This window comes from Dermacentor andersoni, chromosome 1 (assembly GCF_023375885.2).
Source record: "Dermacentor andersoni chromosome 1, qqDerAnde1_hic_scaffold, whole genome shotgun sequence".
Lineage (NCBI taxonomy): Eukaryota > Metazoa > Arthropoda > Arachnida > Ixodida > Ixodidae > Dermacentor > Dermacentor andersoni.
In genome coordinates, this window is record NC_092814.1 from 392,192,813 (window position 1) to 392,211,092 (window position 18,280).

At 45.3% G+C, this 18,280-nt stretch overlaps 1 protein-coding gene across 3 annotated transcripts in view; it reads left to right on the forward strand.

The window, feature by feature from the left end:
• The first annotated feature begins 3,372 nt into the window (after positions 1-3,372).
• Positions 3,373-18,280, forward strand: part of Ctl2 (Choline transporter-like 2) — a 448,555-nt gene continuing 433,647 nt past the window's right edge. For 2 of the 3 annotated variants that reach the window (XM_050168529.3, XM_050168530.3), the window contains exon 1: positions 3,374-3,593. In XM_050168529.3, coding sequence (XP_050024486.1) covers positions 3,509-3,593 — 85 coding nt within the window. In that variant the 5' untranslated portion in view covers positions 3,374-3,508. Of the gene's footprint in view, positions 3,594-18,280 lie in introns of all 3 variants that reach the window. The other variant, XM_050168532.3, reaches the window with a different exon arrangement.

An 18,280-nucleotide genomic window follows, 5' to 3' on the forward strand; every position in this document is an offset into this window, starting at 1 on the left:
GGAATATTTACTACATCCTTTCCGTTCCTTTTCACGTGTCTCCAAAATTCTTTTGGTTTATCTTTTAATCGTGATTGAATAGTTTTTGAATAACTGTCTTTAGCAGTGCGTGTTGCTTCTCTAACCTCTCGAGTTATTTCTTTCAGTTTTTCCGCTGTTTCTCTTAATGGTGTTCTGCAAAAGGCGCGATAAATTCTCTGCCTTTTTTGCGCGAGTTGGCGCAATCTTTTCGTAAACCAAGGTTTGTTTTTGCTTCTTCGCGTCGTCAGTACCCAAGATGGGACAAACCGCTCACGTAGTTCCAGTATCTTTTGCTTCAATAACCGCCACAACTGTTCCACATTCCTACAGTCGGCTTCTGTTTCAAACACAATAAAATAGGCGTCCAACGCTTGATTAACGCAATCTAGATCTGCTTTTTTATAGTTGTACACTCTTCTGTTAACATGGGTTGTGGTTTTAACATAGGCTAGTGACATCGTCGACACGACAGCCTGGTGGTCACTTATACCAGGAATCACGAGTGTTGAATCCACAAGATCAGGTCGATTCGTAAGCAGAAAGTCCAGAATATTGTTTCCCCGCGTTGGCGAGAGGACCAGCTGGTGCAGTGCATACAGATTCACCATATCCATCATTTCTGTATTGCTTATTCCAGTAGCTGTGATACTATACGATGTATCCCATTTAATATCCGGTAAATTGAAGTCGCCCCCAAGTACTATGGTATCCGTATGCACTGCGTCAATTATGCCTTGAAAACACGTGAGAACGTCTGGTGATACATTTGGAGGACGATAAAAGCTACATACTGTAATGATCATACGATTCGGAAGTTCTAGTTTGCACAATATGGCTTCACATATGCCAACATCCACTTGAGTCTGAGAAGACCTTATGCTGTTATCTATTAGTATAAATACACCTCCTCCATGACAATTTCTGTCTTTTCTGTAGCAGGTGTATCCTGTTGGAAATACCTCCTGATCACTAATGTTTGGTTCTAACCAGGATTCTGTGCCAAGAATGACTGAAGGCTTTACTGCGTCTATGAGTGCACAGAATTCATCTTTTTTATTTTTTATACTCCTACAATTGAGTAAAAGAAAAGTAAGGTTAATAGCGCTAGACTGGCATCGTGACTTGCGTGAGGTTACCTGCATTGTTACATCATCGCAAACAAACTTCTGCCCGTTCAAAAGTAGGTAATCATACCTAAGGGTAGCCTTATCGCCGTCCCGTTTATGTACCTTTGCATAGTCCCATAAAATCTTTTCTTTCGCATTGCTTACGAAAAGTCTTCAGAAATAGCAGTTGCAGTACCCTTTAACTTTTTTTGCGCTACTTAGCACGCGCTGTTTTTCTTTAAACGAGGCAAATTTCGCAATAATAGGTCTACTCTTCCCAGCGTGAAAGCGTCCTAACCGGTGAGCCCTTTCTATTTCAACAGTGGAAATTCCCAACTTCGAAGAACATATATCCAAGACCTGTCTCTCAGAGTCGACATTTGTCTCATTAGCCTGTTGGTCGGGTATGCCATGAAAAATTAGATTGCCCCTTCTACTACGGTTCTCAAGATCGTCAACCTTTGACGTTAAAGACCTCAAAGCTCGACCCTGAGTCTCGCATTGTTGGGCGCATTCCGTCACGGACGATTTTATTTCATCAACTTTGGTTAACATTGCTTCAAGAGATTTGATACGACCACCTAGTTCGTCTAAAGCGAGCCGGTTTGCAGCCTGTACAGATTCAATACTGTGTAATTTCTCCTTAATCAAATTCTGGCCTGCCAAGAGCTGCTGCAAGGTCCCCTCAGTTGAAGGTCCGGGATTCAGTTCAACGTCGCCACATAATATTAAAAGCAGCAAATAAAACGAGAAGCGGCGAAACAGGCGAAACTGTTTCCTTGAACGGTGTTGCGTACATGAGTGCGACAGAACACATTGAAACAATTTCTGGGGTGAAACCGGCAAGATAAACAACGGAAAAAAATAAGAGGATTCTTTATTACCAACCTGCAGAAGCAGTAGAAACATCGTGAAGTGCACTGTTGCCTCCATGCCGGTTTCACGCCCCGTCGGTGCACTGAAGAGAGCTGCTTTATGAAGCAGACTGATACCGTCCAGCCGGTAATCACTCAATTGGTTGTTGGCGAGAATCGCACATGCGCCGAAATCCGGATCATCAGCCGATGTCATCCCGCTGTCGTCATCAAGTGCCATGTCGGATTCAAGGCTTGTCGGCGCTCGTAGTCCTTGCGAAATGGCTCCCTCCAACGTTGGAAGAAACGCCGGTGTTTTCCTGGCACATTGTCGCGTAGAAGAAGCGCCAGCCACCTGCAGAAGCAGTAGAAACATCGTGAAGTGCACTGTTGCCGCCATGCCGGTTTCACGCCCTGCCTAAACCTGTTGCCTAAACCTGTTGTTACATTGCAGATGCCTGGAATTACTAAAAAGTCATCCGTTGCATCTAATATAATATAATATCCCTCGTGGTCAGATTTCTATGAGCGGATTTCTAGACCCAGGCTGCCTCCACTCATGCTGGGAAAGGCTGCACTGTTAAGCCTACTTCCCCGTTTGTGCACTGTAGAATGGGAGTTGTTTACGAGCTTCCATTTTCCTGCGGTCACGTCTATATCGGCCAAACAGGTTGTTGCCTGAACGTTAGATTGTCTGAGCATATATGCGCTCGCTAACGGGTAATGCCAACTCACATTTCATGCGGCATTGCTCTGAGCGTGGGTGCACTCCACTCTATAAAAACGCCACAATACTTTCCGTGCATAGAAATCAGACCACGAGGGAGATTATTGAGGCCTACTATATCAGGAAAAAAGGGTGGCGTTGTGTAAGCATGTCATCGCTGAATTTGTATGACAGTGGATTTGAATTTTTAAGCCGCCTCATAGTGTAGCATTAGATTACAGGGTTTTGCGTTTTTTGCCTGCGCACTGATAATGACGCCATCGATGGGAGAGCACGTGGCTATGGGTTGTGTACATAAGTTTGTGTATGCCTTCGAATGAAGTTAGTTGGGAGATCAGCACTGTCCTGTGTGTTCCTGCGTTCTGTCTTCGTCATATTGCGCTGCCCCTTCAAGATGTTTAGCTGTTGCAGATGTCAAGGGTCGACCATATGGGTCGACCGTCACGGCATCACGGACATTTTTTTACGACGGGTTGTACAAAAAGGGATTACCGTAGTTGAATGTGAGAATGTATATATTGATAAAACTGAAAATAACAATGGCTATATTTGGCTACAAGTTTGTTTTGCTCTTTTTTGTGTTTGGCTACATTTGGGCTAAAGTTTCTCTGGCTTTGGGCTACGCCGCGTTCTCCGACCTGGCAACACTGGCTCAGCCTACTACAGCGCTACAGCTGTGACTTCGGCGCCTGTGCGGTTGTGGCTTCCACAGCCTGCCTGCACTGTGAGCGGCGGTTGTAGTGCCCGGTGGTGTGTCATACCGTTGCTTGGCGAAAGAAGCCGCTATTCACGCACGCGGCATGAGCGCTGGATACCCTCAAGCCGCGCTCTTGGAGATGTCCAAGGTTGGGGAGACGCCAACACCCCGGGACGTCGCGGACTACGGTGAGCCTTTTGTTCTGTCGGGTGCGGCCGGGTCGAAGCGTCTTCAAGGACGTCGCCTTTGTTCCGCGCGTCGCAGCAGGCCCGAATGACAGCCACGCTCTCCATCGGGCTTGCTCGTCGTGCTCCCGTTATGCGACAAGAATTCCGCCCGCGTTTAAACGACCTGCCAGGTTCTACTTACAGTAGCAACTGTGATGTTAGTTTCGGAGCCATCTCGCGTATGCATTCGCCCGAAAGGCATGTTGACCAGCACCTTGCAGCGATGCGTGTTATATTAGAAATCGGTGTTAACTTCCTACTAGTTGTCCAGAGTTTATTTTTATTTTTTGTAGGCGCTTGATTATTTTTACGTGTACAAATGCGCAGCACGACACAGACGAGGGGCAAGTAATGAACACGTCCGTGCCGCACTGCACATATATACTTAAAAAATGTTAACGTACCAACTCGCCCAACTTGCTGTGTTGATTGAGCCTGTTTACTGTTGTTATGTGTACATAGGCTGCTCCATGCAACGGGAACGCGGTTGTTCGCGTAGCTTCTCAGCACTGCGACCGCAGGTGGACGGGAGCGTCGCACACGTTGCGTCGGACCTCCGGCAGGCCAGGGAGGGGTCTCAGCGAGCCGTTTGCGCTGACGGACGGGCCGAGCCTACGCGACGACTCTGCGCTTTGCAAGGCGCATAGTTCCTTAGAAGATGTTCAGTTGAAGTGCAAGTTTGTCTCGGATACTCAATAGCTAAACAAGGCGATTCATCATCCTTGGGAGAAAGCACGGCAGTAGTAGACTGCGCTCGGCTCTGCCTATGAGGAAACATGCATAGCAGTTTTGCTTATGTGACTTGGATTTTCATCTCTCGGCCTTCGCTAATATTTGAGCGTTGAGGTGGAGTCTTAGGAAGCTTAGCGCGTAGTCAACGTGAAACGTGTGAAAATTGGCATGCTAAAACAGAATCGTTCAACTAAAGAAACCGTCATCTACAGCACATTGACAAGCGTTCAAAAGCCAGGGATGCAATTGTGAGCATGGGTGCTTTTCCCCCTCTCTCATATTATGGTTTTGCAGATGTTATTCCGCACAGGTATTTTTAAAGCTATCCAATGGGTTTCACCTTATTAGAGTATGATGACAGCTGTCTCTAAAGGCTCTGATGTTGTTTTGAACATGAAAGAAATGTTTCCGAATATGTTCTGAACTGTCTAGAAGAATGCACTCGCGCAGTTGGTACATCTTCAACTGCGCACAGTTTGTTCCAGTGCAATAAAAGCAGAGACAAGAAACGAACACAGAAACGATGCTAATGCTCAACAAAGACCATTTTGGTGGATGTATAAAGAAGACCCTTCTGCCTTACAGCAGTGCACATACTAAACTTGTTAAAAGGGGTATTGCAGTGTCATGTGTAAAAGCTTCTCTAGTAAAAAGCTGCTGCCATTCCACCTCAGAAAGTCTGAATAATCAGGTAGAATAGGCATTCTACCTAGGCACTGCTAGATTTCCTTCATTTCTTATCACTGCTGTATGCGAGTCGCTCTTACAGGACTTAAAAAAAGATGCAGGCCAAAAATGGAAAAGGATAAATGAAGACCCCAGGTCATATTCTACATACACAGAATTCCACACAATTTTAAGATGGCTAACAGATATGCTGTCAAAGTTGTTTTCTGTCCCATGCAAGTTAGCATAACTGTGCCCTTTGCTGACCAAATAAAAGAAACTTTGCAGAGAAGCACGCTGATTGTTACACTGATTGTGTAATGCACATGGTGTACAAGATTTGATGAAGTTGTGGTCAAGTGTACGTAGGCTAGACGGACTGATGCTAAAGTGTGAGGGCCCGCGAGCATTACCTAAAAGTAAAGAACAAATCCGGCGGACACATTGCAGATAACAGGTGTGCTTTCACACCACAATTAGAACAGACTTACCTAAAGCATGCAAAAAAAATCTAAGGTTAGCTGTGCAAGTGCTTTTAGTTTGAATATTACAGTATGGTTACTTACAATTCTTTCCGTTTCTCATAACGTGTTTGTATGTGTAAAAATCTTTTTTTTTTCCTCATATAAAATACTTAGAACTTCAGCGCCAGTCCACGCAGTTTCTGTCTCCATTATTATTGTCTTGCACAAACTTTGTACAATTCAAATCCAAATGATAATACATCATGTCACCAGGTCACATGCACACCATGCTGGGCTAGTTTTCCGGCAAGATTGATAAAAAAAAAAAAAAAAAAAAAACACACGAGGGTTGGACCCTCCCGCGTGTAGCCGTGCGCGGCTTAGCCGTGTCTGGGGAAAAGGGGATCCTGGGGGTTGAGCCGATGCTGGGTGTTTGGACCTTTAAGGCCCCCCGGCGGAGGCAACACACCCCTTCGGCCTCGGCTTCACATAGACGGCACCCCGGACTGACCCACCCGGGGGAAATCGGCAGTCGCCTTTTCCTGTCCTCCTCTCCAATCTTCGTCTTTCTCTCTCGCCTTTTTCATCTTTCCTCTCTTCTCTTCACTTCTGCTAACTTCCTAGTCTCCCGGCGGCAAGGGTTAACCTTGTGTAGCTAGCCAGCCTTGGTTATGCTGTATTTGGTTATAGCAGTGATGTACGGCTGGCGTTGGCAGGGTTTCTCTAGCAGGAACTCCTGTCACGTCCCCCTGTTGGGCTCCATGGTGGGTGGTCGGCATCGCGGCCGAAAACCCTACTGTACTCATGGAAAACGCTTTTCCTAAACTCCCTGATCGCCCTCACAAACGAGGGCACACCGAAGATCTCTTTCAGTTTTTCGGACGACAAGTCCAGAACTTTCCTAGATATCATGTGATCCACTCGGAAAACCCAGACAAACTAGTGCGTAACATTTCACCGTTCCTTGTTTCGAAGTCTTTAACTGAAGTTTTTGGAACAGGATATAAGGCGTTGAGAATGACAAGTGGTGATCTTCTCTTGGAGCTTCACGATAAGAAGCAGTACGAGAAACTGCCGAAACTTGTCTCATTTGGCGAGACCCAAATAACAGTAACTCCGCACCGTACCATGAACACCACCCGCGGCATTGTCTCTGACGATGACATGCTAGAGCTCACTGAAGCTGAACTCTTGGAGGGCTTCAGTGAACAGAATGTCATAAATGTTAAGCGAATTAAGATCAGGCGAGACGGTAAAGAGATCAATACGAAACACCTGATACTCACTTTCGGTTCAAGTGTCCTCCCCGAGTCCATCGAGGCCGGTTATATCAAACTTCGTGTTAGGCCATACGTGCCCAATCCTCTCAGATGCTTTAAGTGCCAAAGGTTCGGCCACAGTTCACAGAACTGTCGAGGCCGGCTGACATGTGCCAAGTGTAGTGACACTGAACATTCCTCCGAAACATGCCAGAAGACTCCACATTGTGTCAACTGTGATGGCGAGCACGCCGCATACTCGCGCGCCTGCCCGTCCTGGAAAAGAGAAAAAGAGATTGTGACAATCAAAGTCAAAGAAAATATATCTTTCAAGGAGGCATGTAGGCGGGTGTCCTACCTGTCTAAGAGCAGCTTTGCCGATGTGGCGCGTAAGGGGGCAGCGTCACAACGGCCTCCGGCGGCTGTCCGACCCACAGGCAGTGAGTCGGCAGTTACGCCATCTGCCCCCGCGGCGGTTGCAGCTAGCGCTGCTCCGTCAACCGAGGAGAAGGGACCATCCACCCCGAAGGTGGGTGCAGCCGAGGCTGCCCCAACCTCCGAGGCCCCTTCCAGCACTGGCAATGGCCAGCGCAGCCAAATCCCTCGGGGAGCCCCATCGACCTCCGGGCTGGTGGGCGCAGGGGTCTTGCCCTCCAAGGCGGGACTCCCTCTGAAAACCTCTCGCTCGCAAGAGCGCTTGTCCGGCGCCTCACACGAGGCAATGGACACTACACCTGTCCCCAAGGCGCACCAAACGCCTAAGGAGCGTCGAGAATCGCTCGAACGCTTCAGAAAGAACAAAACACCTATTACAGGGCCTCGAAAGGGCTCTGTAATATAAGGCATCCACTCCATTTCCGTAAACACAGCACCAATTTACCTTAAACATGGATACACAATCATTCAATGGAACATCAGAGGTCTCCTTAGAAACCTTGATGATTTGCAAGAACTCATCCACAAACATAATCCAAAAATGCTGTGTTTACAGGAAACACACTTAAAATCTAAACACACAAACTTTCTCTGTATGTATGTTACGTTTCGCAAAGGTCGCGATGATGCCGTCGCATCATCGGGTGGTGTTGCGATTCTTACTCATAGAAGTATTGCGTGTCAACCTTTACAGCTACAAACGCCCCTTGAAGCAGTGGCGGTTCGAGTTGTCCTACTAAACAAACTCATCACTATTTGCTCCCTTCACATACCCCCGCATTACCAACTGAACAAACATGAATTTCACTCCTTGATCGATCAATTGCCAGAACCTTATGCTGTTCTTGGCGATTTCAATGCGCACAGCTCCCTGTGGGGCGACTCTCGTATAGATGCGCGAGGTCGCCTTGTTGAACAGTTCCTTTTTTTTTCTGGAGCGTGCCTTCTCAATAAGAAAGAACCCACATATTACTCTCTTGCAAACCGATCCTTTTCGTCAATAGATCTTAGTATAGTCTCCCCGTCTGTACTGCCTGAACTTGAATGGGAAGTTACCGACAACCCTTACGGTAGCGACCACTTCCCTATACTGCTAAGATCATATAAAGAAAACGAATATCCACCATACGCTCCTAGGTGGAAGATTGAGACAGCTGATTGGGAGAAATTTCGATCTCTAACTAGTATCTCATGGGCTGACCTGTCTTCGTTAGGAATTGACGCTGCAGTTGAGTTTTTTACAGCATTCATAATAGATGTCGCATTTAAATGCATATCAGAAGTAAAAGGCTTGGCCTGCAAACGACGTGTCCCATGGTGGAACTACGATTGTAGGATCGCTCGTAAAAAACAGAACAGGGCGTGGGGGTTGCTACGCGCTTCTCCCACTGCAGAGAATCTAGTCAACTTTAAAAAAGTAAAATCCGAAGGCAGGCGAACCCGCCGACAGGCCAGACGAGAAAGTTGGCAGAAGTTTCTATTGAGTATTAACTCGTTCAGAGATGAGGTGAAAGCCTGGAACAGGGTCAATAGGATAAGAGGGCGACAAGCACATGCACTCCCTTTGGTAAACACAGAAGGCGATACCCTACAAGATCAGGCGGACTCACTTGGGGAGCACTTTGAGAGCGTGTCAAGTGCAAACCATTACTCGCAATCCTTTCTGAAATATAAACAAATAGAAGAATGTAAGCCACTCATAAGAAAATGTCAACAGAATGAACCATACAACTGTCCTTTTAGCATTGCCGAGTTGAGAGCTGCCTTGAGCGCATGCAAGAGCTCTGCACCGGGATCTGACAGAATCATGTATGAAATGATCAAAAACTTACATAAAGACACCCAAGTTACACTAGTCACAATTTTCAACACGATTTGGGCTGCGGGATACTTCCCGACTACATGGAAAGAAGCCATTGTGATCCCTGTTTTGAAACAAGGCAAAGATCCTTCCTCATTGGCAAGTTACCGCCCGATAGCCCTGACAAGTTGCCTTTGTAAGGTATTTGAAAAAATGATCAATCGCCGTCTCGTGCATCTCCTAGAGTCCAGTAAAATGCTTGACCCATTTCAATGTGGTTTTCGGGAAGGGCGATCTACAACCGACCATCTTGTGCGCATCGAAGCAAGCATTCGCGATGCCTTCGTGCACAAGCAATCTTTCTTATCTGTATTTCTGGATATGGAAAAAGCGTACGACACAACCTGGCGGTACGGAATCCTGCGCGATCTTTCCGCGCTAGGTATCCGCGGCAATATGCTAAATACTATAGAGAGCTACCTAGAGAACCGTACATTTCGAGTGAAAACAGGTCCTGCACTGTCGCGTACATTTATACAGGAAACTGGGGTACCCCAGGGTGGCGTACTCAGCTGCATGCTCTTTGTCGTAAAGATGAACACGCTTCGTGCATCTTTACCACCAGCTATTTTCTATTCCGTCTACGTAGACGATATACAAATAGGTTTTAAATCCTGCAACCTCACAGTCTGCGAGAGACAGGTACAGCATGGTTTGAACAAGGTGTCACAGTGGGCAGAGAAAAATGGATTTAAAATCAATCCTCACAAGAGTTCTTGTGTTCTGTATACAAGAAAGAGAGGCCTGGTTCCGGATCCTTGCTTAGAACTGTGTGGACAACAGATATCTGTAAACAAAGAACACAAATTTCTAGGTGTTATACTTGACAATAGACTCACTTTCATCCCACACATAAAACATCTTAAAGAAAAATGTCTGAAAACAATGAACCTATTGAAACTTCTATCGCAGACTACGTGGGGTAGTGACAGGACGTGCCTAATGAATCTCTATAAGAGCCTGATTCGGTCACGATTAGATTATGGTGCCGTGATCTATCATTCTGCCGCCCCAAGCGCGCTAAAGATGCTAGATCCGGTCCACCATCTAGGAATCCGCTTAGCCACGGGCGCTTTCAGAACGAGTCCCATACAAAGTTTATATGCAGAATCGAATGAGTGGTCACTTCATATCCAGAGGACATACATCAGCCAAACATATTTTTTGAAAGTCCATTCTAATCCTCAACATCCGTGTTATAATATCGTTAACGAGATGACATACGCTACACTCTTTCGCAATCGTCCCTCCGTAAGACAGCCTTTCTCGCTGCGTGTGAGGGAGCTTAGTGAAGAAATGCAAGTTCCACTCCTCGAGCTTCGCCTAATGCATCCAGCCAAGTTGCTACCTCCTTGGGAGTGGCAGCTGATACAATGCGACACATCTTTCGTTCAAGTTACAAAGCACGCTTCAGACATTGAAATCCAAATGCATTTCCGGGAACTCCAACACAAACACTCCTGCACGGAGTTCTACACAGACGCATCGAAGTCGCACGACGGGGTGTCCTATGCAGCCGTCGGCCCATCCTTCTCGGAATCCGACGTACTGCATCCGGAAACAAGCATCTTTACGGCTGAGGCCTACGCACTGTTGTCGGCTGTAAAGTATATAAAGAAATCAAAACTCGAGAAATCAGTCATATATACGGACTCCCTAAGTGCCGTGAAGGCCTTAATGTCATTTTCTAAGCACAAAAATCCAGTAATCAATGAACTCTATTCCGTCCTATGTAAAACGTATATATCTAATCAGCATGTGATTATATGCTGGGTGCCTGGCCACAGGGGCATCCAGGGTAACGTTCTAGCGGACCAAATGGCCACATAAATTGCATCGTATTCTGTAAATCCTACCGCAGCAGTCCCTGTCACAGATCTGAGGCCCTACTTGCGCAGAAAACTGCGGAACTACTGGCAACGCTCGTGGGACCTGGAAACAAATAATAAGCTGCATGTAATAAAGCCACAATTAGGTTTCTGGCCTCCTGTAACAAAATCACGCCGGACAGATGTCCTATTCTGTCGTCTAAGAATAGGACACACTTTTGGCACGCATAACTTTTTACTCACTGGAAATGAGTCTCCAACCTGTGGTAGATGCGGGGAGAGGCTGACCGTCCTCCACGTCCTCCTGGAGTGTCGGGAAGCCGAACATGACAGAAACATTTTCCCTTAGCATACCGGCCGCATATCCCCCTTCATCCTGTTATGTTACTCGGAGCAGAACCGCTCTTTGACACTAACGCAGTCCTAGGTTTCCTGAAAGATGTTGTATTACATGTAATTAGCCCATACGTTCGTAGCGCCTCGTCTCTATAGAGGATAGCGCTGTGATAGTTTTTCCGTATAGCACATGCCTCTCGTCCCTTGCGTTTCAAGGGCTCTGGCGAGGCAGCAGTGCTCCAAGTAATTTTACCAGCTTATATATTTTCTATTTTGCATCACTCTTTCACGATGGATTTTATTGCACATAGAACACATCATTTGTCATCGACATATTCTTATTACAGATAGATTTTACGCACTCTAGAGCGACTATTTTTAAGGCCCCTATACAGCCACTTTACATTAACCCCATCGAACTCATAACTACATTGCAAACTCATCACCACTGCCTTGGCGCTCTTTGGCCACACTTGGCCCTTGCGCCAATAAACACTACATATCATCATCATCATTGATGTAAAAAGTTTCACTTGAATCTGTCACACAGGGTCATCTAGCAAGGGGTCAGGAATATGAGGAAAGCCAGTAGACATAGAAAAGTGTGCATATGTGCACCAAGCATCAATGTGATCTTCCCAGGTTGTGGGCATTCTTTCGGCAACTGGTGCCAGAAACACAAGGCATAGCATTTGTATCTGCTGGGAATGTTGTCTGACATTCTGTGTGATAGTGACGAACATCTCGTCCACCCTTTGTCACGTCCATTTCAGTGTGTGCAGGGGTGATTCACTGTTATGGCTAGTTCACTATGTTGTACATACTGGTGATTCACTTCAAGTCTTCACGTTAATTGTTACAAGAAACATTCAAAAAAGTGCACGTGGGTGCAGTGCCTTCCCACTCCAGGCACTGCGCTCATCAACAATCCTCACAGGTGGGAGAATAGATGACACACTCTTAAAGATTGCCTGACAAAATCCTGTAATTAACAGAGTTACTAGGAATCTTGAACTGTATTTCAAAATTATTGTGGCCTTTTATGTTTTATTCTAAGCAGATTCTCTTGATGTATGTATGCACTAGCAGTTTGTGTGAATCTGTCACGGCATTTTGTTATGCGACAGCTACTGCCTAATTATTGTTCCGTGATTTAATATAATCCAGAGTTTGATGGAAACCTGTCTAGCGAGGAATGAACGTAGTGGAATAAAACGAACACTCGCCAACATCTTGGCGAGTGATCGTTTTATTCTAGTGATTTATATACTTCAATAAGAACATCCATGTGGAGGGGAAGGCTGGTTCAGGAGGGCTACTCCAGAATGTGCAGTTCATGTTCAGATTGAGGTAATGAAATTTGCACTGAGCTAAGTTTTGACTGATTTCTTGCAGTATTTTACAGAACTGAAATTAAAGTATATAAAGAAAGCTTACAAACATTAAAGTGAGCAAAGAGGCCAAATACTGGGTCTCTGCATGTTTCCACTTGAAGAGTTGGTGCTATTGCTGAATGTTTTGGGTAAGCATGTGTCAAAGTAACCTACATATAAAGCAGATGTAATACCCCTGTCAAGCGGGCAAGTTAAGTGCACTTACGGCGAGTGTACTCGGTTTTTAAGTGCACTTTCCCAAATCTTAACGTCGCAGTGGAGTGTACTCTCAGATGAGCGCACTCAAGTCGGAGTACGTTCACGGAACGCACTTTGCTGGCCGAGTGCGTAGCCTCGCCGCCAACGGTTTGAAGGAGTGCCTAGCCTCGCCACGAACGCTTTCAACGACGCAAAATGTAATGCATAGAAAAAGGACACAAAAGTTCATTTCAGTTATTGAACAGCCTTTAACAATATAATTTGTGTTTAGCGAGAAGCGAAACAGCACAATAAAGAAACGAATTTATCATGTACGCAACTAACGGCGCCAGAATGATGCGGCACTGCGGCGCCGCCATGTTCATTCAGTTCGTGTTTATTTTGGTGCGAAAGCGTGCTGACCACGCTAGTCGTGCTTTGAGCCGTGTGCGTGGCATCTTGCAGTGTAGCTAAATATCGAACTCGCCGTCTTTGCTCATATATACTCGCTCATATTCTGTTCTAGCAGGATCATGAGCAGGATCAACTGCCGCACGCCGCCGTGTTCTTTTGGATTGGCTAGGCATTCGTCTTGGCCAGCATTGACTTGCAACACACTTATAATAAAAACATCTTCGTTTTTTGTTGAGACAAATAGATGAAGTTTGTTTTTATATATAATTCTACTTAAAACAATCGCTTTTTAGCAGCTTTCTCTTGTTAATTTACATCTTTAAGAACGCGCTCTTAGTCTGTCGCCATTTTTTTTTTACTGCGAGTGCACTCTGTTTTCCCGTTAAGACGCGCGTTGCCTAAAGTGTGACTCAAGGTCCCGAAGTGCACTCCCCGTAAGTGCACTTAACTTGCCCGCTTGACACGGGTATAAGAAATGCTTAGCACTTAGGTTTCGGAATGAGATTCAATGGCTAAAATCTCAGCAATGTGTATTTTGCAAATGACATTGTCCTGTTCAGCAATGCAGGAGATGAGTTGCAACAAATGATTGAGGACCTTAGCCATCAAAGTGTAAGAATAGAGTTGAACATTAACCTGCAGAAGACAAACGGTAATGTGCAGTAGCCTGGCAAGAGAATGAGAACTCATGATTGGCAGTGAGCCTCTAGAATTTGTGCAAGAGTATGTTTATCTAGGCCAATTACTTGCAGGGGACCCTGATCACGAGAACAAAATTTATAGAAAAATAAAATTGGTTTAGACTGCATATGGCAGGCATTACCAATTCGTGACTGTTATCATACCACTGTCATAGAAAAGTGCGCAAATTATTTCATTCTACTGGTGATAACATATGGGGCAAAAGCTTCGAGGTTAGCAAAAAAGAAGCTTGAGAAGGCATTCAGGACTGTGCAAAGAACGATGGAACGAAAAATGTCAGGCGTGTACATTAAGAAACAGAAGACACTGGTGTGGATTGCGAAGATCTGGCAAACGTGGCTAGCCGTTATTATGGTTTGATGTTTGTTTTACTAGATCAAAGTACATGAAAGATTGTGTGCAAGTGGTAAGCACAGTGGGGGAAAAGCTGGGTAGCTTGACTGGCCTTAAACACCTCTTAAAAGCACAATGACAGCAGCAAGCAACAGTGCAGGAGTTTACGCATTACATATTTCATGAAAAACTCAATAAAAACGTCTAACATTTACAAAGTTCTATAAACATCCACAATATAAACGTCTGCAAATTTTGGAAAGGTACATTACAAACAGCCATGGTTTCTCTAATATATACAAGAATGTTATTAAACGGTAATTTCAGCTCGGTATTTCTAATGTACCATGTTTAAGTAGAGCACGTAAAGCTTAGGCACCTAACTTAAGCCTGTTTAGTAAGCTAAGTATGGAATATTTGGATAGCTGGAAACCATAATTCGTTCGGGGTCGTGGAATGTACCAGTGGTTGGTGTGCCTTGTTAAACAAGAGCTTGGATTTGGTTTTAAATTAGCTAAGCTTCGTATATGTCTGGTTTTGAATAACATTAGATCTGAAAGCTCTTGAGGGGGAACGCTCCTTGAAGAAACATTTTTTAAATATTTGTACTAGAGATCAAAATCCACCCACTTATAGAACAATACAAGCGGATTTCAAAGATATCATTAGTTTCTGTGTAGCTGCTATAGTTCTTGAGTTATGTCCTACATAATGGCAAAATAGTGATTTTGTGGACAGTTTATTGTGTAAAAAATTTTGGCAAAGAGCTTTGCACTGTAGTTTATTTAGCTCTTTGTAGACAGCCAAGTGCCACAATCTATTCAAACAGCATCTACAATTAGTGCAACTATGCAAAAAAAATTAGGACACTTCAACAAATTTTTTTCACAATCACATGAAAATAACCTTGTACATTTATAATTGTCTTATGCTAATGAAATTTGGCATCCTCTTGAAGATATGTACAGTGCTGATACCTATTTGAAATTGCAGTATCTCTCAGCAGTAGTTGCGAGGTTATATTTCAGGGAATCAAGAAAAATTTGTAGAAATGCTCTAACCTTCTTGCAAAGTTCCAGTAATTATGCAGGCTGTTTAAGTAGATATCAGTACTTTGTTATATACGAAGAGCTAAACAAGCTACAGCACAATGCTTTTTGTGAAAATTAAGTACATGAAGTGCCCACAAAGAGGACTATATTTTGCCATTGTGCATCACATAACTCAAGAACTATAACAGCTACACAAAAAGTGATGACATATTTAAGATTTGAATGGAACACTCTATAATTGGCTGGATTTTGAAACCTCTAGTACAAGTAATACAAAAAGTTGTTTCGAGGAGCGTCTCCCCTTAGAAGCCTAAAAGTTGCCACTCGTAAAGAGCTTTTTCGTACAACTTCTAATGTTCTCAACAATCTCCTAGTGCGCCAAAAAACAGTAGCACAAGTGGGAAGAGAGAAAAGAGCATTGTATAGCATGTGCAACAGGCACTTTCTCAACAAGCCCAATACTCTATGAAGTTTGGTACTAATATATTCAGTATGGTGTTCCTGTGACATGTGTTCACGAAACAAAACACCAAGTGTTTTTGTATATGCAGAAAGTTCAATATTAACTTCAAGATTTAGTGAGGGATACAGATGGTATGATGTTGATTTGGCCTGAAAAATAATGCTTTCGTTTTTAAACAATTAATGTGTGAAGAATTGCTTACTTTCCAGTCGTATATTTTGTCTAATGTATCATTCGTGAAGTCTATGATGCTTTCTACATGACTGTCATTAAGAAGAAAAAATGGGAGTTGGACAGGCTATGTAATTCGTAGGACGGATAGCTGCTGGTAAGAGTTAAAGAATCTGTGCCAATGGAAGGGAAGCACAGTTGAGGGCACAGAAAATTAGGTGGTGTGATTAAATCGACAAATTTGCTGGCATAAGATGGGGTCAACTGGTGCAAGAACTGGGATCATTGGTCACTGGGAGAGGCCTTCGTCCTGCAGTGGGCATAAATGGGCTGATGTTAGCTGTGCTATAGCTGTGACGCGGTCTTGTAGTTGAAAGGTGCTCATGTACTGTGGTCAGTGATTGAAATGCAATCGTATGGTTGTCGGCATTTTTTGCAAGCGCTGGGTGAGCAGGACAAATGTGTTCCCCATGTATATCACCAACGCTCTCTCAGATGCACGATGTGTCCAGTGATGAGTACGTCCAGTTTTTCTTCTTTTATGTTAGTCTTGGTCTTCCGTCCACGCAAAGGGCACATCTTGTCGCGTCAGTCTCGTGAGCGGTTCAGCAATCCTTGAGAAGTCTTCAACGAAACGACGGTAGTAAGTGCAGAGGCCCAGGAACCGCTGAATAGCCTTTTTGTCTTTAGGACGAGGAAACTTTGCAATGGCAGCGAGTTTTTCTGGGTCTGGTTGTACTCCTTGGGAGCTGACCACGTGGCCTGGAAACTTGAGTTCCTGGAAGCCAAAGTAACATTTTTCAGGCTTGATGGTGAGGTTGGCCTTGCGTATTGCGGTAAGGACACTTCGTAGCCGGGCGAGATGTTCATTGAACATGCTGGAAAACACAACAACGTCGTCTAGGTACACTAGACACGTCTGCCACTTTGGTCCAACGAGTACAGTGTCCATCATTCGTTGAAACGTAGCAGGAGCGGAACAGAGACCGAAAGGCAGCACTTTAAATTCGTACAGCCCATCGGGAGTCGCAAAGGCGGTTTTTTCACGGTCACGCTCGTCCGCTTCGATTTGCCAGTAGCCTGACTTTAGGTCTAACGAAGTAAAGAACTGAGCATGATGCAGACGGTCCAAAGCGTCATCGATCCGTGGCAGGGGATAAACGTCGCGTTCGGTGACTCGGTTAAGCCGTCTGTAGTCAACGCAGAAGCGGTGTGTGTTGTCTTTCTTTTTTACTAGTACGACAGGCGATGCCCACGGACTTGTCGACGGCTGGGTGACGTCATCATTTAGCATTTCTTGAACTTGACGCTTAATCGCCTCCTGCTCCATAGGTGACACACGATACGGATGCTGACGAACAGGCCGCGCCGACTCCTCTGTGTTGCGTAACTGAAGTGCGCTGGACTTTGGATTCCGTGGAAAAACAGCCGGAGAATTGTCAATAGGCCCAGCAGCTGATCCTTCTGTACATCTACTAAGGCAGCATTAATGTGGACGAGGGTATTCAGGCTGGCGTGAGTTGTTACATCCGGTGAAGTCACTTGTAATGCGCCGATTGTCTGAGAAGTCAGCAATGTCGTTCAGGAATGCCACAGCTGTACCTTGAGGGACGTGCTGATACTCATGGCTGAAGTTTGTCAACAAACCGTGCGAGCACTTATGCTGTACTCGAACAAGGCCCCGGGCAATGCAGATGTGTCTTTCGAGCAGCAGCGGGATATTTGCCTCGGCAATACCCTCATGGCCGTTGAATGCGTCGCAGGTGACGAGGGTCAATACGCTGCTCCTTGGCAGCACCGTGATGTTCTCGTCAACAATCCTCAAGGCGTTGACATACGTGTCGTCAGTGGTGCTCCCTGCTAAGGCCTGCGCCGTCGAAAACATTACCCGCGACTTTTGTAAGTTAATCGCAGTTCCATTAGCCTGCAGAAAGTCCATTCCCAGAATTAGGTCCCTCGAACAGCTTGGGAGGATAACGAAATCTCCAAGGTACATAAACCCACGAAGGCTCACTCGCGCTGTGCATCTTCCTACCGGGGTTAGCAGATGGCCTCCTGCAGTGCGAATCTGCGACCCAGTCCGCTCGGTAGAAACTTTCTTCAGCTTGCAGGCAAGGTCCATGCTCATAACTGAGGTGTCCGCTCAAGTGTCGATTAACGCCGTTATTTCTTCGTCGTCTATGGTGACGGGAATGTTCGACGTTACTACCTCTCGTAAGGTGCTTACGTCTGCGTCGTTCTGTTTTCGTTGTCGTCATAGTGGAGGATCTTGCGTACGGTCATCGTCAGTGACCTCACCTCCGGAGGTTGCTGAACTCAGTTTTCTCGACCCGCCGGGCTAGGCGAGCGGCGTCTCAGAG